At 43.7% G+C, this 20,760-nt stretch overlaps 1 protein-coding gene across 8 annotated transcripts in view; it reads left to right on the top strand.

The window, feature by feature from the left end:
• The window catches only part of elavl3 (ELAV like neuron-specific RNA binding protein 3), a 64,100-nt gene that overhangs the window by 31,750 nt on the left and 11,590 nt on the right, over positions 1-20,760 (top strand). For 4 of the 8 annotated variants that reach the window (XM_072248539.1, XM_072248540.1, XM_072248545.1 and 1 more), the window contains 3 exons: positions 12,498-12,651; positions 14,680-14,905; positions 18,248-18,286. In XM_072248539.1, coding sequence (XP_072104640.1) covers positions 12,498-12,651; positions 14,680-14,905; positions 18,248-18,286 — 419 coding nt within the window. The remainder of the gene's footprint in view (positions 1-12,497; positions 12,652-14,679; positions 14,906-18,247; positions 18,287-20,760) is intronic. The other 4 variants (XM_072248541.1, XM_072248547.1, XM_072248542.1 and 1 more) reach the window with 1 other exon arrangement.

Here is a 20,760-nt window from a genome sequence, read left to right as displayed (position 1 = left end):
CACGTGGTTGTTTGAGTTACTGTTGTCTTCCTGTCAGCTTGAACCAGTCTGGCCATTGTCCTCTGACCTCTCTCATTAACAAGGCATTTTCACCCACAGAACACTGGACGTTTTTGTTTCTCACACAATTCTAGAGACTATTGGGCGTGGCAGGAGATCAGCAGTTTCTGAGATAGTCAAACCCACCCCGTCTGGCACTGACAATCATTCTACAGTCAAAGTCACTTAGATTGCATTTCTTCCCCCATTCTGACATTTGCTCTGAACAACAACCGGACCACTTCACCATGTCTGCTTGCTTTTATGCATCGAGTTGTTGCCACATGATTGGCTGATTAGATATTTGCATAATGAGCACGTGTACAGTGTATCTAATAAAATGGCTGCTGAGTGAATTTAGGCTCAATCTCTTTCAACAATCTGCCTCTTCACAGCAAAGAGGATAGGGATCAGAATCTGCACGATTAATCTCATTGCTCGAGCGTTAGAAACTCAGCATGTGGCCAAGCGGTTAAGGTATTGGACTAGCGACCTGAAGGTCGTGAGTTCGAGCCCCAGCCGAGGCAACGTGTTGTGTCTTTGAGCAAGGCACTTAATCACACCTTGCTCTGCGACGACACTGGTGCCAAGCTGTATGGGTCCTAATGCCCTTCCTTTGGACAACATTGGTGTCATGGAGAGGGGAGACTTGTAGCATGGGCAACTGCTGGTCTTCCATACAACCTTGCCCAGGCCTGTGCCCTGGAGAGTGAAGACTTTCCAGGCGCAGATCCATTGTCTCGCAAGACTAACGGATGCCTTTAAGAAACTCGGCCTTCCAACAGAGGACTGAGATTCATCAAGCTCGATTTGTAAGGGGTGTGTGACCATGTTTTCTCCGGGTGCTCCAGTTTCCTCCCACAATCCAAAGACGTACCAGTTGGTAGGTTAATTTGTCATTGTAAATTGTCCTGTGATTAGTCTAGGATTAAATCGGGGGATTTGCTGGGCAGTGCAGCAAGAAGGGCTGGAAGTGCCTATTCTGCCCTGTATCTCAATTTTTAAAAAATAAATAAAGATCCTCCTCCTCATCTCTGTTCTAAAGTGATGTCCTTATTACCTCCAACATTAGTGGAAGTGCTCGAGTGGTATGTGCTCAAACACGCTGCTCATTATAGCCTCCAAGAGTGATAAGATCGACTTTTGGCCTCACAATCTACCTCATCATAGCCTTGCATCTGATTGTCTCATTTTCTGTTACTGCAATACTCTATGCTACCTCAGTACTACCTTGTGCTAGCTCAATACACTGTTTTAGTGAAATGGCCTATATGGACGTGTAAATAGACTGTGAGAACTGCAACAACATGCATTTATATACCATCTTTCCTAAACAATTCACAATGACATTAACAGGGTTAATTGGTTCCTGTAAATTTCCCTGTAGTGTGTAGCTGAGTGGTAGAATCTGTGGGGATTTCTTGAGCATGTGGGAGAATAAAATGGGATTAGTGTCAATAGGTGATTGATGGTCAGCACGAACTCTCTGCACTGAAGGATCTGTCTCATTGGCTCCTCAACAAACAACACTGGACAGTGTGTTATGTGAACACAGAAGACAAGTGAATCAAAACTAATTCTAAAGGGCAACACGCACAAAATGTTAGAGGAACTCCAGCAAAAACCGATATGGCAGAGCAGACTCAATGAGCCGATTGGCCTAATTCTGCTTCCATGTCTTATAGCCTTATGATCAAGCTCAGGTTAGGTAGCATCTGCAGAGGGAATAAGCAGTCAATGTTTTGGGCCAAGACTCTTCATCAGGACTAGAAAGGGTCTCGGCCCAAAGCATCGACTCTTTATTCCCTTGACCTGACCTGACCCACCCACCTACCCCCTCACCTGGTCTTACCTATCACATGCCAGCTTGCACTCCTTCCACACCTGCCACTTATTCTGGCTTCTACCTCCTCTCTTTCCAGGCCAGGTGAGGGGTCTCAGCCTGAAATGTCGACTATGTATTCCTCTCTATAGATGCTGCCTGACCTGCTGAGTTCCTCCAGGCTTTTGTGTGTGTGACGGACAAGAGAAAATCTGCAGGTGCTGGAAATCAAAGTAACATATGCAAAATGCAGAAGGAACTCAGCAGGCCAGGTAGCATCTATGGAAAATAGTAAACAGTCGACGTTTCAGGCCAAGACTCTTCTTCAGGATCAGCATTTTGTGTGTGTTGCTCTGGATTTCCAGCATCTGAAAAAACTTTTCTGTTTATCAGTCAAAAGCGATAGTTTGTCGTCAATATCCTTAAATGAGATATCACGTGCTGAGGCAAAATGGTTTTTGGGGGTAATGCTGATATTTTAGATACTAACCAATGGATGTGGGGGCACTGAAGAAGGAGAAAAGAATATCAGGGCTGTATCTGAGAGCAGAATTGAAGAAAGGCAGAGTTCTTCAAGGAGTAAAGATCAAATTTATTCGCCATTTACATTTACATTTTATTCGCCATTTACATTTATCGGGAGAAGGCTCAGGAGCTTGAAGACTCATACGGCCAGATTTGGGAACAGCTTCTCTCCAACTGTGATAAGATTGCTGAACGGATCCTGACCTGGATCTGGGCCGCACCCTCCAAATATCCGGACCTGCCTCTCGGTTTTTTTGCACTACCTTACTTTCCCTTTTCTATTTTCTATTTATGATTTATAATTTAAATTTTTAATACTTACTATCGATTTGTACTCCAGAGAGCGCAAAGCACAGAATCAAATATCGCTGTGATGATTGTACCAATTGATACTAGTATCAATTGTTTGGCGACAATAAAGTATAAAGTACATGTATTAGCAATTTGCTATGGTGTGTTGGTGTGACTTGCGATAAAAATACATTTTACAATTGTAATGTATAAAGAATTATATAAAAATAAAGTTAGAGTTTAAAGTACAGATATGAAATAAAAAGCATAAATACCATGTAAACAGCATTATCAAGAGTGGTTTAAAGAGTTTACAGGCAGTTTGTCTTGGACACAGACAACTTCTGCAGTGATGGTCCTGAAGGACTGTCAGACTGCAAGAGGTTATAAAGACCGAGATGGGAAAAGCATTGGAAGAACTTCAAATGGAAGGGTGAGAATTTTAAATTCAGGACCCTACCTGAAGTAAGTCAGCAAGTTCTATGGTGGCGGCTGAAGCAGTCTTGCCGCTTGGAGAGAGAAAATGTTGAAGGAAGTTTTGTTTCTTTCGACATATGCACAAAAACATACACTTTAGGTAAGCCCAGGGCAGCCTGCAGGCTGAGGTAGATTTAGATGCTCATGTCCCTGTGATTTCTGAGCCATTTGGATGTGGGTTCCATTCTCACATAGGTCTGGACTAGTGCTCCATGTAGGACTGAGGCAGTTAGGAGTATTTCACTGACTTTTTGAGATATTTTGAAAGGTACTTTATCGTATCCGCTCCACCATCAGCCCTGACAGCACAGTCCTAGCACCCAGCATTTTGTGTAAAAAAAAACTTGCTCCACATATCTCCTTTGAATTTACCCCCTTTCACCTTAAATGAATATTCTCGCATATGAGGCATTCCAACCCTAGGAAAAAGATACTGGCTACTCTATCTGTGCCTGTCAGGATTCAAGACAAAAGGGCTTTTCGGTATTTGGCTATTGTTCCCCGAAAGACACTGAGAGTTCTCCATTTCACATACGTTCCTGCCCATATGTGAGAAAGTGGGACACTTGATTTCCCCTCAAACATTAAGTGCAACATTAAATGGCCAGTGTGCATTTCACTTCCAGGCACATCGGATCCCATTTCTTTATTCCCTACTTTTATCGTACATTCCCTCAGCTCCAGAGAAAATCACACCGGTTTGTCCACCCTCTCCTTATATCATGTGCCCTCTGATCCAGGCAATATCCTGATAAACCTCAGCTGCACCCTTTCTGAAGCCTCCAAATTCTTCCCATAATGGAGTGACAAGAACTGAATACAATACAGTACTCCAGAAATGGTCTAGCCAGTATTGTCATTAGACACAAAAATGCAATACCTTTTCATTTAGGTAGAGGGTAATAAACACAGGACTTATCTCCAGGGAACTGATTGGAAATATTTTCATGTTCCAACCACCGTCACTAAGATCTAATTCGTTTTTCTCTGAGGAATGTTGCCGTACACAAGTTTCCTATTCCAAAGAGACACACATGAAATGCTGGAGGAACACAGCAGGTCAGACTGCATCTGTGGAGGGGAATAAAGGGTTAGCGTTGCAGGCTGAGACCCTTCAAAAGTCCTGATATGGAAATATCTCACGCAAGAGGGTGGTGAGAATATGAAATGGTTTAAGTTCCTTCATCAGGACTGGAAAGGAAGGGGGCAGAAGCCAGAATAAGAAGCTGGGGACGCTTGATGAGAAAAGGAAAAGTGATTCTGGCTTCTAACCCCTTCCTTTCCCGTTCTCATGAGGGGTCTTGACCCGGAAGTTCAGCTGTTTATTCCTTTCTACAGATGCTGCCTGACCTGCTGAGTTTCTCCAGCATTTTGTGTGCTACTCTGGATTTCCAGCATCTGCAGAATCTCGGATATTTCCTCTTCCTGAGCCTTGTATAGAAATGGAGGCTCTTTTGTTGTGATTTTTTTTTAAAAAAAGCTTCATTGCCTTTCAAACAGCATTTAGCACTCTACTTTGATGTAAGTTGGATTTCAGCTGTGAAGTATCAAGGCAGATTTGGCACATTAACCAAAACCTGGCAGGATTCAAGACAGAAGGGCTTTTCAGTATTCGGCTATTGTTCCCCAAAAGACGCTGAGAGTTCTCCATTTCACATATGTTCCTGCCCATATGTGAGAAAGTGGGACACTGATTTCCCCTCAAACACTGAGTGCAACGTTAAATGGCCAGTGTGCATTTCACCTCCCACAGGCACATCGGATCCCATTTCTTTATTCGCTAGTAATGGCATCACCCCCACACTGTGGCAGCCTGGCAATTAGCTTCTCAGAGCACCAGATGGGACCCCATCAAATCTGTTCTATATCCTTGGCTGCCTCTTAATTACAATCACGTGTGAAGGGGGAGTCCACTGTGCAGTCCTCCTGACCCCAGAGATATTGTCTAAAGCACAATATATCTCTGCTGTCTGGCTTGTTGTCAAAGAGGAGGGCCATATTTTTCTGTTGATTTTATTATTAAGATACACAGCTTCAATCTCTCTCTTAACAAACTCTTGTACAATAAGATGGACTCTTCTAAGTTCAAAGTAAAATTTATTATCGAAGTATATGTCATCGTATACCCGAGATTCATTTTCTTGCAGACATTCACAGTAGATACAAAGAAATACAATAGAAACAATGAAAAACTAGCCACAAACAACCAATGTGCAAAAGAAGACAAAAATAAATAAATATATATATATAAATAAAAAACTAAATAATACTGAGAACATGAATTGTATAGTATTTGAAAGTGAATCAATAGGTTGTGGAATTAGTTCAGTGTTGAGGTGAGTGAAGTTATCCACTCTGGTTCAGGAGCCTGATGGTTGAAGGGCGATTTCGGATCCTGAACTTGATGATGTGGAATCTAACGCTTCTTGTACCTCCTTCCCGATGGCAGCAATGAGAATCAGATACTGGGTGCATCCTCCAAAATGCGTGGGTTTTCTTTGGGTTCTCTGGTTTCCTCGCACTGTCCAAGGACATACGTGGTAGGTTAATTGGTCTTTGTAAATTGTACCGTGATAAGGTTCGGGATAAATCAAGGTTGTCAGGGGTTGCAGGCGGTGAAACCTGAAGGGCCGGAAGAACCAATTCCGCATTGTACCTCAAATTAATAATTACCAATAAGAGAACACAGCCTAGAGGGTGGGGGTCATTGACGATGGATGCTCAGCTTTACAATCTCCCTCATTACGATCTTGCACTTTCTTGTTTCGCCTTATTTTAACTCAATGCATTGTGCAATGTGAACAGTATGCAGAATGCTTTTCACTGTATCTGGGTACATGTGACAGTAATAAACCAAGCCAAACCAAATTAACTATCAGGCTGATCCAAAAACCCTGCTAGGATTAACAGATCCTTCCCAAGTGCAGTTACCAACCAACGTGGAAAGCACAGTAACCAACCTGTGCAGGGCAAGCTCCCACAAGACAAATGGAATAAAACAGCTTGATTATCGGTCTTCAGCTGTCAGTTACTGTTAGTTTGGGTAACTAGCTGAAAGCTTCCAGTCTTTCACAAAATGCCGGGCATCCACTTCTGGTTCAAAATAATGAACTTAACGGCATCGATAGAATGGGCAGGCAGCACATTTTCCCGGGGGGGGCGGGGGGGCGCGGGGAATGGCTAATATGAGGGCATTATTTCAAAGCAATTGCAGGAAAGTACAGGGTTGATGTCAGAGGTAGATTTCTTTTACACAGAGTGATAAATCTGTGAAATTCACTGCCAGGGGTCATGATCGAGTAGATTAATTTTATTAGTCACATGTACATCAAAACATACAGTGAAATGCATTGTTTGCATTAACAACAACTGGGCACAGCCCGCAAATGTTGCCATGCTTCCAGTGCCAACATTTCTGTTGTGCCCACAATTCTGTCCTGCACAGAAAAGATGCAGTCGGCGTACAACAAGACAACAAACCCCTTCCTACCACCCCCACCTTGCATTAGGGATCGCCGGCCCTCATCCTCAAGGCACAGACCACAGGGATCACAGGTCTTTGTCCTCAGTGCCTGCTGATCTGACCTCTGTCCTCATGAATCTGACATCCGAACCTGCTGACCAGTTTTGTGCTCCGGACCTGCCAACTCAAGTCAAGTCAAGTCAAGTCACTTTTTATTGTCATTTCAACCATAACTGCTGATACAGACATAGTAAAAATGAAACAATGTTTTCCAGGACCATGGTGCTACATGAAACAATACAAAAACTACACTGAACTACGTAAGAAAAAATACAAAAACTACACTCGACTACAGACCTACCCAGGACTGCATAAAGTGCACAAAACAGTGCAGGCATTACAATAAATAATAAACAAGACAATAAGCACAGTAGAGGGCAGTAGGTTGGTTTCAGTCCAGGCTCTGGGTATTGAGGAGTCTGATGTCTTGGGGGAAGAAACTGTTACATAGTCTGGTCGTGAGAGCCCGAATGCTTTGGTGCCTTTCTCCAGATGGCAGGAGGGAGAAGAATTTATATGAGGGGTGCGTGGGGTCCTTCATAATGCTGTTTGCTTTGCGGATGCAGCGTGTGGTGTAAATGTCTGTGATGGCAGGAAGAGAGACCCCGACAACCTCAGACCTCCGACCCCGAAGTGAATACATTAGGGAGATTTAAGAAATTCTTAGATAGGCATATGGATGATAGAAAGACGGAGAGCTATGTGGGAGGGAAAGGTTAGATTGATGTTGGAGTAGGTTCAAAGGCCAACACAATATATTGGGCCACAGGGCCTGTACCCTGCTGCAATGTTCTATGTTCTATAAGCATAGTTCTCATACAGTATGGAAACAAGTCCTGCAGCCCATCGGGTCCATACTAGCCACTAAACACCCACTTACAACACTCTCTTTCAATCTCCTTGTATTAACTTGTCACTAGTTCCAACACTCATCTGCAGACTGTGGGAGTTTTCAATAGCTATTTAATTTACTAGCCTGTACATCCTTTGGATGTGGAATTAAATCCCCATGCAGTCACAGAAAAGACCGTAAGATATGAGTGCGAGTATTAGGCTATTTGGCCCATCTCCTCCACCAATCAATTATGGCTAATTTTTCTTTCAGCATTATTCTCATATCTCCTCCCTGTAACCGTTCACCCCCCACCCCTTACCAAACAAGGACCAATCAATCTTTGCCTTAAGTACACGCAATGACCTGGCCTCCAGAGATATCCAAGACAAAGAAATCCACAGATTTACAACCCCCTGGCTAAAGGAATTCCTTCTCAGTTCCAGAGGGATGCCTCTTTATTCTAACATTGTGCCCTCAAATCTTAAGCTCTCCTAGGAATGAAAACATCTTCTCCATATCCACTCTATCCACGCCTCTCAGTTTCCAGAAGGTTTCAATGAGATCCTCCCGTCATCCTTCAAAACTTCATCAAGTACAGAGCAGGGCCATCACATGCTCCTCATTCATGAACACTTTTATTCCTGAGGTCATTCACATGGACGGCACTGGAGGTCAGCACTGAACGCAGGTGACCAGAGCCATGAGACGGTGCCTCAACCAACTGGGCTATCTCCCAGTGCTGGGTGTCACAGAGTGACTTCATTTCCTCATGCCCTTACAGTGGTGATAGGGTGTTGGTTAAATTACTGGTCTCGGAGCCCAGGGTTCAAGTCCCACTGCGACACCAGTTAATTATCCGAATTTTTTTCTGTTGAGAGAAGCAGCTGTTATTAGTCATAATGACCACAAAATTACAGGATTATTGTACAAATTAATGTTCTTAAAGGATAAAAATCTGCCACCCTTCTCTAGACCAGTCTGTTTGTAAGTCCTGGCAAACAACAACGTTATCGATGCCGAAATGACCTGGTAGACTAAAGGGCAAGAGACTGGATGCATGAATCAAGTTATCTTTCACAGAGAGTGATAGGTGCTTGTAATGTACTTCCAAGGGTGAAGACCATAAAACCGTAGACATAGGAGCAGAATTAGGCCACTCGGCCCATCGCGACTACTTTACCATTGATCATGACTGACCCCATTCTCCTGCCTTCACCCTGTAACCCTTGATGCCCTGATTAATCAAGAAACTATCAACTTCCGCTTTCAACACACCCAGTGACTTGGCCTCCACAGCTGTCTGTGGCAATGAATTCCACTATCTGGCTGAAGAAATTCCTCCACTGACTGTGCAGAGAATGGTGGAGATGGACATTGCGTGGGCAGAAAGGGATTAGCTTAGTTAGTTTGACACAATGCTGTGGGTCAAATCTCTACTACTCTATGTTCAAAGCTACTGTTTAGGGCGGAACAGTGGCTAGCTTCATAATGCAAGCAATCAGAGTTCAATTCCCACCACGGTCTGTAAGAAGTTTGGACATTTTCCTCCTGACTGCTTGGATCTCCTCTTTATGCTCTGGTTACCTCCCATTTTCGAAAGGAGTATGGCTTAAGCTTAGTAAATTGTGGGCATGCTACACTGGTGCCCAATGCATGGTGACATTTGCGGGCTGCCCCAGTACATCCACGGGCTGTGTTGGTCACAGTCACAGAGCACCACAGCACAGAAACAGGCCTTTCAGCACATCTAACAACGCACTTCACTTTATGTTTTGATGTTTCTATGTGCATGTGACAAATAAAGCTGATCTTTAATGAGGGAAGCGTATTAAATGCTGGACACACCCATGTCCTGAAAAATGGATTATTTATCAGAAAAGGCTCCCAATCAGAAGGAAGACTGCTGCCTGTCAATCAATAGTTGACATCATTGCAGCCTTGAAGCCGACATGAGGATCAGCATTTTGCGTAAGTTGCAGAGTGAGGATGTGAGTGAGCAGTCAGGAGGTACCTTGGCTCAGGTAGGGACTGAGAGTGACATATTCCTCTCAGAATTCCAGATTATACATCGAGAAGGATTGCAACAGTTTGTGCAGAGTCACAGAAGCATACAGCACAGAAACATGCCCTTCGGCCCGACTAGTCCATGCCTACAAGGATTCCCATATATGCTAATACTAGTTGCCCACGTTTGGTCAGCAGTTGGCTATGTAGGTTAGAGAAAGTTGATTATATCAAGAAGGCAGAGAGAGCAGTCTTAAGTGACACAGACTGAGGTGATGCAATAGGGAAGGTTTCCCTTTATTATTTTAATTTGATTCTGGGGTTGCACAGTGAAACCATGGCTCTGCTGATCTCAACAGGAACCAGTCAACTGCAGTTAAAGCCACTGTTGGTATAACAGACCTCCAAATTTCCTTTCTCTTCAAAGCTGGTTAGAAGGACGAAGGAACGGAGTGTTAGTTACCAGAGTAACCACAAACAGCCAACTCCATCCACTGTATCACACAACAAAACTCTTAAAGGCAGCAGAGGCCTCCCGTGACAGGCTTCTAATGAGCACCCAATCCCTTCCTCTCCCAGCAACTACAAAGAAAACTTATTTCCAACATTATCCTCATTTAATTTTTCTTTTAAACAACCAGGAGGCTGGGTCGTTGACAGAAAAGACGTGCATGTGTTGGAAGTTACCATGGAGACAAGGGTCCCTGAGGGTTAATTTATGAAACATTTTGCACTTCGTCCCCTGGGATGTCACTGTAATGAGTGTCTTAGTTCATAATGCTGGCCTTTCCTTGCCTTGTGTGCATTGGATTAGACGAGCGACTTTTTTAAAAGCCAATTTATGTGACAGATGGAAGGGCCTCATTATTACCGTGGCAAAATTAGCTTGGGAATTCTCCTGAGAGAGGTGGCTTGGGTTGTGATATGTGATGGATTATGGAGAGGTCACTACAGTAAGGCTCCACTATACAATCTGTTCAATGTAGTAGGCAATTAATGGCTTGTTTTAACAGGATCAGCAACATCAGCTGAAAAAAGAGATTCTAACCATCTTTTGTAAAATGTATTAACAGAGTAGTCGCCTTTTATTTCGATTTAGCTGAGCCTTTTCAAGTCTGAAAGGTTGCTGGAACCTTTATTGCTTTGCCACTTTCAACTGTGTGGATATTTAATTGGATTGGTTTTCAAATAAAAATGATGGATGTCCCCAGTGAGATACAGAATAGCAAAAAATAGTCAAGATGGTGTCGAGCTGCTGACCATCGAGATCGTGGTCAGACTGAGTTGTTTTTTAAGCTCATAGGAATGGTTTTGGGGACTAAGAGGGGAGTTGGGGGTTAGGTTACAGTTTAAGGACAGGGATCTGGGAGAGTTAAAGGTCAGACTAGGGTTTAGAGAAGGGATATTGGGGAGTTGGAGTTCAGGTCTCTGCTCTGAGATCAAAGGGCAGCAACATGTCCAGCTCTTCCAGGTCGGTGGATCCATGAAAAGCTTCCTTGTCCATGAAAAGCAAGAAACACTAGGGTCAGTCTGTAGGCACACCTGGAGTTCGAGCCTGGAGTTTGGGAAGAATCAGAAGAAGGAGAGGGGATCATAAGGGTCATGGGGAAAAGGCAAGTAGGAGGGTCTGAGACAATGGCCAGATCAGCCATGATCTTATTGAATGGCAGAGCAGTTCACTGAGCTAGATGGTCTAACCTGGCTCCTGTTTCTTATGATCTTACATACCAGGACCCTGCATGACCTACAAGCCAAGCAGCCTTTTTCTGTGCTGTAACAATATTCAAAAGTTCAAAAGTTCATTTATTATGAAAGTATGTAAGCTGTATACAACTCTGAGACTTTGCTTCTCCAGATAGCCAAAAAACAAAGAAATACCGTGGAAGTAAGTTCAAAGAGAAACAGTAAACAGTAAACCCACCCACCCCGCTGCACAATAAAGAACGCCAGCACTATCATCAGCCCCCAACCCTTCTGCCACACAAAATGCAGCAAGAACATTAACCCCCAAACCCAATTGCCCCACACAAACAAAAAGAGAAAGAATGGGCGACAATACAGAATATAAGAACTAAGACTAAAAAAGTGCACAGACCATAGTCCAAATCCACAAACACAGAACCTCGGCAAATTCCTCTGACATCATGAAAGGAGAAAGACACAGATAGAATGCGGAGGCCTACCCTCAGGACACAGCAATAGGCCTCACAGGCTCCTTGTCCAGCAGCAGAGGGACTAAAAGGCAGGTAGTTGTTGCTGAACCCTTCTGCATTTGCCTCAATGTTTCAGTCACTGAATAATGGAAGCTTTAATCATCAAAATGGAGTCAATCACTGGCTCACACCCTGTCTCGAAATTCCTTTGTCTCAAGGGTTCAAGCTCGAGTTTGAGCTCCCTTCCTGAAATCTTCTCCGCGACAGCAAAGTGCCGGGTCGCTCAGCTGATCTCCAACTGTAAACCGCAGGCTCTAAACAGTTTCAGAAACACATTTGAGATGAAAAACAAATGTAAAAGAAGTGAAATAAATAGGTCTGTGATCTATCCAGAAGATGTTGACCAAGGGAGCATTGTACACAGGCGCCATCTTAGCTAGATTGTGACTTATTTCGTCTCAGTTACACCATACTGAACCGGTCGCATATTAAACACAACTATTTCTACCCAACACATACAAAGTGCTGGAGGAAATCAGCAGGTCAGGCAGCATCTAAGGGAAGGAATAAATAATCAACATTTTGGGCCTAGAACTGAAAAAGGAAGGGAAAGTAAGAAGGTAGGGACCATCGACAAGAGGAAAACTTATTGGGACTTCCACCCTCTTCTTTTCCATTTCTAATGAAGGATCTCAGCCCAGAATGTCAATTGTTGATTCTGCTCCATCGATGCTGCCTAACCTGCTGAGTGGCTTCAGCTGTGTGTGTGTGTATGTCTGCCTGTCTCAACATTTTCAACATCTGCAGAATCCCAACTCTTTCTTCCAGGTTTCCTATGCTCGACCCAGCTCGGCCTCCATCAGAGATGCCAACCTGTACGTCAGTGGACTTCCCAAGACCATGAGCCAAAAGGAGATGGAACAACTCTTCTCCCAATACGGCAGGATCATCACCTCACGCATCCTTGTCGATCAAGTTACAGGTAAGACTCTTGTCAGGTCTCCGTGAGTCAAGTCAAAACTGGGGACAGTGGATTTGATAGAAACCTTAAGACATGGGAGCAGAATTAGGTCATTCCACCCATCGGCCACACATGAATGTTTATCCTCCATGCAGAGTTTCCAAATAATAGAATACTAAGTTGTGTACGTACATCTATTGATGCTTCTGGACACATCTTCAGTGATGTTCCTGGAATCATCGGGTGTTTCGGGTCTTTCAACATCATACACCCTCCTCCAGGTGACCCAGCCGGGGCTGATCAGACCCCAGCTTGTGTCCAGATGGCTAGCTACTTATGACTCCATGGCTCCCCTCTTTTGAGCCACAGCCATCTTGAGGCCCTCTCTGCCACATCGGTGGTACTGCGGATGGCTCTCCTCTTCCTCTCTCCCTCGATGCCCAAAATGCTGAAGGCTCTAACTAAAGAACTATGAATCCCCTACAACCAACCTCCACTGGGAGACACCTCGCTCTCCATCCAGCCTGCTGACAGTTGCTGACCAGTCCTGCGTACTTGGAGTGCTTCCTTTCAAAGGCCTCTTCCAAGCGATCTTCCCATGGGACTGTCAGCTCCAGCAGCTCCACTTGCTTAGTAGACTCAGACACTAGGGCAATGTCTGGTTGCAGGGTGGTGGCTGCGATATAGTTGGGGAACTTCAGCTGCCCTTCAAGGTCCACCAACAGCTGCCAGTCCCTTGCAGAGGTCAGGATGTCTGCAGATGTTCTTTTGGCAGGTATTGGCTGCTCCCCAGCTCTGACAAAGGCAATGGTCTGCTTGGAGGGTCGGGACCGCTTCGCCCACTCAACTCCTGCGCTGACGACTTCAGCGATGGTCTTCAGGACCTGATTATGCCTCCACCTGTACCGTCCCTCCCCAAGTGCCCTTGTGCAGCCGCTGAGGATGTGCTCCAGGGTTCCTCACTTGGAGCACAGTGGGCACGCAGATGACTCTGCCTTGCCCCATGTGTGCAGGTTTGATGGGCTTGGAAGCACATCGTACACTGCCTGGATGCGAAATTGGATGCAGTGTGGTTCGGCTTTCCAAAGATCAGCCCAGGTCACTTTCCTCTCAACCGCATTCTCCCATCTTGTCCAAGCTCCCTGTTGCTTCGTTCCCACCGCCTTGCAGGCTCTCATCTCCTCCACTACTGCTCTCACCTCCTCCTGAACTAGACAACACCTTTCCTTCCCTCTGGTGTTCATTTGGGGAGTTGGAAAGGATCCTAGCCCAGCTCGGCCTCGTTTGACCGCTCCCACCAGCCTCCTGTGACGCAGCCTCGCCTCTGCCTCCTGAACAGCTTCCTCTGCCCTCTACTTCCTGCCAGTATTTACTTGGATCCCTGCTCTAGCCACCTTCAGGTCACTTGAGTCCCTATACTGTAGCACTTCTCTGGCTCTCGTTACCTTGAATTCCTCCTCCAAGGATTTGAAGGGCAGTTGCAGTTTGTTGTGGTGTCCACAGAGTGCGATGCTGCTCAGGCTCTTTGGCAGCCCCAGCCATCTCCTGAGGTGGTTGCTAACCTTCCTCTCTAAGGTTTCGACTGTCGAGATCAGAACTGCATAGACGAGGAGGGGCCACAGGATTCTGGGAAGAATGCCATGCTGATACACCCAGGCTTTAAACTTCCCAAGTAGGCCAGACTTGTTCACGGATTTCAGCCAGCAGGTCGCCTGAATGGATGTCGTGAACCTTAAAGAGCTGTCAAAAGCTTTGCCTAAGCTCTTGACTGGCTTTTCTGTGATGGTTGGGATGGCTGTGCCTGTGATGCTGAACTGGAACCTGTTCTCCACCTTCCCTTTCCTCAGCACCATCGATCTTGATTTGGCAGGTAAGTAAATAGTGCAAAAAATAAAGGTTGGGAACCCACTACCTTCTGATATAGTGGTGAGACACTACAGCAGTCAAGGCGGGGGTAAGCAACTAAATAATAGGTTCACATTGTACCAAATGTATGTAAATTATTCTCTATTCATACAAACACCACATTATTTTGCATTCTTACAACAGGGGTTTCCCGAGGAGTCGGCTTTATACGGTTTGACAAGAGGATAGAGGCAGAGGAAGCAATCAAGGGACTGAATGGCCAGAAGCCTCTAGGGGCAACAGAGCCCATCACAGTGAAGTTTGCCAACAACCCCAGTCAAAAGACCGGCCAGGCTCTGCTGTCCCAACTCTATCAGTCAAGCAGCCGACGATACCCTGGTCCTTTGCACCACCAGGCACAGAGATTCAGGTGAGACCATCATCACCAGTAGAATGTACTAGTCAATGTCTAAGATGGCCAAGTGCATTGTGGATCTTTCTTCACCACCACCCCCCCTTCTGAAATTCAGCTCAGAATCACAATCAGACTTATTAACACTGACATATGTGCAGTGCAGTGCAAATCTAAAATATGCTATGACTTACAATAAGAAATATATATCTTAGTGCAAAAATAGTCTCTCCATGTTCCTGGGCCAAGGACCCATAGCCCCTGCAATGCATTACGTTTCCAGAGCAGAGTGAATGGGTGGTTGAGGTAGAACACGCCAGACATGACTGCTGAAACAGATTGTGCACGTGCCTGCAAATTCAGCACTTTAACTGCACTACTGAAATATCTTAATGCAAGAATATTGCTTTGTATGAGTTTGATTTTAAAAATTGTAATAAAACATACTGCTAAAAGTATTTAATTCCAGCCTAACTATTTCAAATTCTTGGGTTCTAGTAATGAAAGATTTATTTATTTGGAAATACAGCACAGTAACAGGCCTTTCTGGCCTAACGAGCCTCCTCTGCCCAGTTACACCCACGTGACTAATTAACCTACTGATACATACATCTTTGGAATGTGGGAGGAAACTGGAGCACCCGGAGGAAACCCACTCGATCACGGGGAGAAAGTACAAACACCTTACAGACAGCAGTCGGATTTGAATGCGAGATGCTGGCACTGTAATAACGTTATGCTAACCGCTTTACTACTGTGCCACCATTAATATTTAACAACTTATTAGCCATTTGAAAGGAAAGTAAGACCACAAATCTAACCTCACGAGTTTTATGCTAATAAGTAACAATAGTTACAAATCACTCCCAGTGATAATATCTTGCATGTTAGCTCTCGTGACAGTCAGATTGGTTACAGTAATTAATATAAGATCATGGTAAATTGGTGGCTGGTGGTTAGCATAGGCTCAATAGGCCTATGTTTCCCTGATTTATCTCTTTATTACTCTTAAGTGCATCTCTAAAGAATCAACGATTAAGGATCAACTTTATTTGCCATATACATTTACACACGTTAGGAATTTGCAGTAGTGTGTTGGTCAACGTGTGATGTGCAGCAAAAAGTAGCAACATTCACAATTATAAGGAACAAAGAAACTCACGTACAGGTCTGGAACAAAATGTACATGAATACATTCATATGGGCTTCTACTTTCAATGTAAACAGCATTATTAAAGGTGGTTTAACGCATTTACAGTGCAGTGATGGGGCAATAGATAGAGAGATGGGGAGCTGTCTAGAACATTTAGAAGTAATCCGCTAGTTACTCGCACCTTCATTCCAGTTGCCTTGGGGGCCAGTGACTCACTTTTGCACATTGAATACTCAGTCGCCATTTAATAAATGGGTGTGTCTTTAAAGCTCATTGAAGGTCAGGCCAAAATTGCAAGGAAGATATACCAATTGAAGAGTTCTTTCCCATGAACAGAATTATGTAGTCCATTGGAATCCAAAGAACTGTGATCAAGGCAATCCATTAACAGAATATCCCAGGTCAACCCAGTAAAAATGATGGAGCTGGGTAAAGAATAGCAAGTAACTAGCCACGTAGAATTGTACAGTACAGTATCCAAGAGTAATACAGTATGGAAACAGGTCCTTCAGCCCAAAATACCCGTGCCAACCAAGTATCCACCAAGCTGGTTTCTTTTACCCACATTTGTCCCACACCCCTTAAAACCTTTCCTATTCACATACTTATCCAATATCCTTTTAATATTGTTATTTATACCTGACTTAACTACTTTCACTGCAGCTTGTCCCATAAGACACAGGAGCAGAATTAAGCCATTAGGCCTAATGAGTCTGATCCACCATTCCATCGTGGCTGATTTATTATCTCTCTCACCCCCCCTTCTCCTGCCTTCCCCCATAACGTTTGAACCTTTACTAATCATAAACCTATCAACCTCTGTTTCAATTACACCCAGACGCTTGGGCATCACAGCGTCTGTGCCAATGAATTCCAAAGATTCACAGCCCTCTGGCTAAAGAAATTCCTACTCATTTCTATTCTAAAGAGATGTTCTGTCTGAGGCTGTGCCCTCTGGTATTAGACTCCCCCACCGTCGGAAAGAAAATCTCCACATATACCCAATGATTTGACCTCTACAGATTCACCACCCTTTGCTGAAAGTCCCGTTTAAATCTTTCCTCTCACCTTAAGCCAATTGGTTGCCTTTCCCTGGGAAAAGATGAGTGGCCTCCAACCTATCTTGTTTACTCCAGCTAAAAAGCAGCACTTAGCCTGTTCCTACATTGTCCATGAACTTGCAGATTACACCACCTTTCGAGAATGTCTGGTTACATTCACCTGTACCGACAGCTCCTCCCTCCCTCCATCTGGGAGTTCCAGTCTCTAGACAATGAGAAATTTTCTTCAACTCCTTTCCGATAGCTCTGGCCTATATTCGCTGGAGCTTAGAGGAATGAGGGAATATCTTATTGAAACCTATCAAATATTGAAAGGCCTAGATGGAATGAACGTGCAGATATATTTCTTATAGTGGGGGAGTCCAGGACCAGAGGGCACAGCCTCAGAATACAAGAACGTCCCTTTAAAATAGAAGCAAGGAGACATTTCTTTAGCAGAGGGTGGTGAATCTGTGGAATTCATTGCCATAGACAGTTGTGGAGGTCAAGTTATTGGGAATATTTAAAGAGGAGGTTGATAGGTTCTTGATTAGCAAAGATGGCAAAGGTTACAGGGAGAGGACAAGAGAATGGGGTTGAGAGGGTTAATAAATCAGCCATGATGGAATGGTGGAGCAGACTCAATGGGCCAAATGGCCTAATTCTGCTCCTATGTCTCATGGTCTTGAGCTTTTATATGTACCACACTTCGTAGAATAAAAGTTTCCCCTCAGGTTTCTATTAACTCTTTCTCTTCTCATATTAAATTTCTGCTCTCTACCTCCACAGCTAAGTGGTAAGTAACAATGGGACTTGGATTTGAAGCAATTGATTGGATCAGAATGGACTAGTTGGGCTGAATGGCCTGTTTCTGTGCTGTATGGCTTTACATCTTTTATAATTGTGACAACCAAATGCAGTGATTGAGTAAAGCCTGTGTAACCATCTTTGGATAGTGTGTGCCATTTTAATTCAGCAGTCATGTAAACTTTATGTTTCTGCCTACTTTTAATTGAAAGTGTTGATACTCCTAATGTCATGTATTTGCTACTGGTCTCTCCGTCTTTACCTATCTCTCTCTCTCTTTCTGTATATCTTCAAATAAAGGCTCGACTGTTTCATAGATACTAACATCCACCCTTCCTTCCATCTCTCCTTCCTTCACAGGCTGGACAATTTACTTAATATGGCCTACGGCGTAAAGAGGTAATTAATGTTCCAAAGGGCATCTAGTTGGCAAAGACCTAGAATTTAATATGTACCCCAGTAATCCAGTTAAATTTATTCAGTTGTAAATGTTTACTTGGTTGCCATTGATCTTCAGAACTGTTGCCAGCTCTTGTATAAATGTCAGCGATACATACTCTATTTAATTGTTGTTTACTTTGACCATCCCATCCCAAACTGGCCCAGGATTCATTTGTTTTGTGTGTTGCTTTGAAGTATCTCTGTTCACTTTCCTGCAGCTCAGTGTCCAATTCTTTGGCAATTTTTGAAATGCACCCGAACAGACAAATCTTACTCTTAAACCGCCATCCCTTGTTGTTTTCCAGAACGTGATGTTTTACTGGATTTCCTTTTGTCCGACAAACGACATCGGAGCAGAATTAGGCCACTCAACCCATCAAGTCTGCTCCGCCATTGCAACGTGGCTGATTTACTCGCAACCCCATTCTTCAGCCTTCTCCCCATAACCTTTGATGCCCTTACTAGTTTTGTAGCCTGGGGAAAAATACACACGCAGGACAATAAATACTTTTTCGGGCCTTAAATTCCTTTATTTGTTTTTGATGTTTCTTTGCAGAAAGAGCGTATCAAAATAAAAACGACAAATTAAATTTTTGCAAAGTTTCCACTATTGCAATCTCAGTTTAACTTCGGACCGCACCCTTGTTATGCAGTATGAAAATAACTCAAACAAAATATACAAAACCAATTCGGTAGTAGCAATTCTAAAAAAGCAGTACAAACAACATCAGAATCCCACCACCCTGCACCTTATACACAACATCAAAAATATGAATAAATACATCTCATCTTAACTAAGGGATATACTCACATTTGGCCCACAAGATCTTAACTTCCAAACACATGTAGGCTAGACCTTGAAATGAGTTCTCCTCACTCACGCTAACTGAACAGAGATTAAAGCATTCACATTACTCTGTTACATTCATATTCAGTCATGAAACAATAAAGAAAAACAAATAAACTTTTACAATATATTGCCTCGTAGTTGAATTACTAAAAAGACGAACCTAATAGGCCGATTAAGGAAATTCACAATCACGCTATTCCAGCGTCAATCAATTTTACTTGAGAAAATCTAAACCATCCACGTGTAAAACACGTCAAATTACTGATATTCTAGATTTATAAATGAATTTACATAGATATTATCAAATATTATTCACCTTTCCTCACCAAACCTGTGAAAAGCATTCGACCGTTGTCCTTTCTAGAACATGGCATCTCTTCGTTCTACTCCACCCATGCAAAATGACATCACCGTTTTCTCTTAAAGGCACAGGCAGCTATTTTAGCATTAGCAAGGTGAATAAATGTGCACTTTAATAATAAAAAATGAAATGCAACGGTCACATGGCAGACATCCCATCTCTCCTGGAAGTTCCGGGAGTCTCCCACAAATTGATGGTGCTACCTCCCTGAAATGAGTTTTTGCAGGGTGGAATGTCCGACATGGTTACACTAGTGTAAAAGTGAGTGAAGTAATTCTTGCTAAAATTTTCCCAGAGTGAAGTCAAGGAAAAAAGAAAAGTTATGAGACCAGGGACGTGCATTCCCAAGTCTGCTACACCTCTAGCCAAGCTGTTCTCATACAGTCACACTCTGTGACTAATTGCCCAACTCGGCCTTGTTCACACCATAAGGCCTAAGACCACTTGACCCATCGAGTCTGCTCCAGCATTCGATCATAGCTGATTTATTTTCCCTCTCAACCCCATTCTCCCGCCTTCTCCCTGTAACCTCTGACAAATCAAGAACCTATCAACTTCCGCTTTAAATATTCCCAATGACTTGACCTCCACAGCTGTCAGTGGCAGTGAATTCCACAGATATACCACCTTCTACCTAAAGAAATTTCTCCTCATCTTTCTATTAAAGTGATGTCCTTCTGTCCCCTCTGGTCCTTGACACTCCCACACAAGGCATACAAATCCAATCCAGCCTGTTTTTATGCAATTTATCTACCGTCAAACCTCAGGAAAATCATGGAAGTCATATTTGATGGGACAACCATGCATGCTAAGGATTTTCTCTTTGGAACAAAGCCGGATGAGAGGTGTCTTGTTAGATGATAAGAGGCTTAGATCAAATGGACAGCCAGAGACGTTTTCCTAGAGCAGAAATGGCTAATATGAGGGGCATAATTTTAAGATGATTGGAGGAAAGTATAAGGGGGATGTCAGAGGTAAGTTTTTTACAGAGAATGTGGTGGGTGCGTGGAACCTCCTGCCGGGGGTGGTGGTAGAGGCAGATACATTTGGGGCATTCAAGAAACTCTAGGTAGGCACAGGGATGATAGATCAAAGTAAGATATATCTGTGATACATTCAGCACATGGAACAGTCCACAGTTAGTTGCACAGTCTAAAGAAGGTTGAGAGGAGATTTGATTGAAATGCTCCAAATCACCAATGGTTTTGATAGTTTACATAG

This window comes from Mobula birostris, chromosome 32 (genome assembly GCF_030028105.1).
Source record: "Mobula birostris isolate sMobBir1 chromosome 32, sMobBir1.hap1, whole genome shotgun sequence".
Lineage (NCBI taxonomy): Eukaryota > Metazoa > Chordata > Chondrichthyes > Myliobatiformes > Myliobatidae > Mobula > Mobula birostris.
The sequence above is the reverse complement of the archived record's forward strand: the minus strand, read 5'-3'. Positions and strand labels throughout refer to the sequence as shown.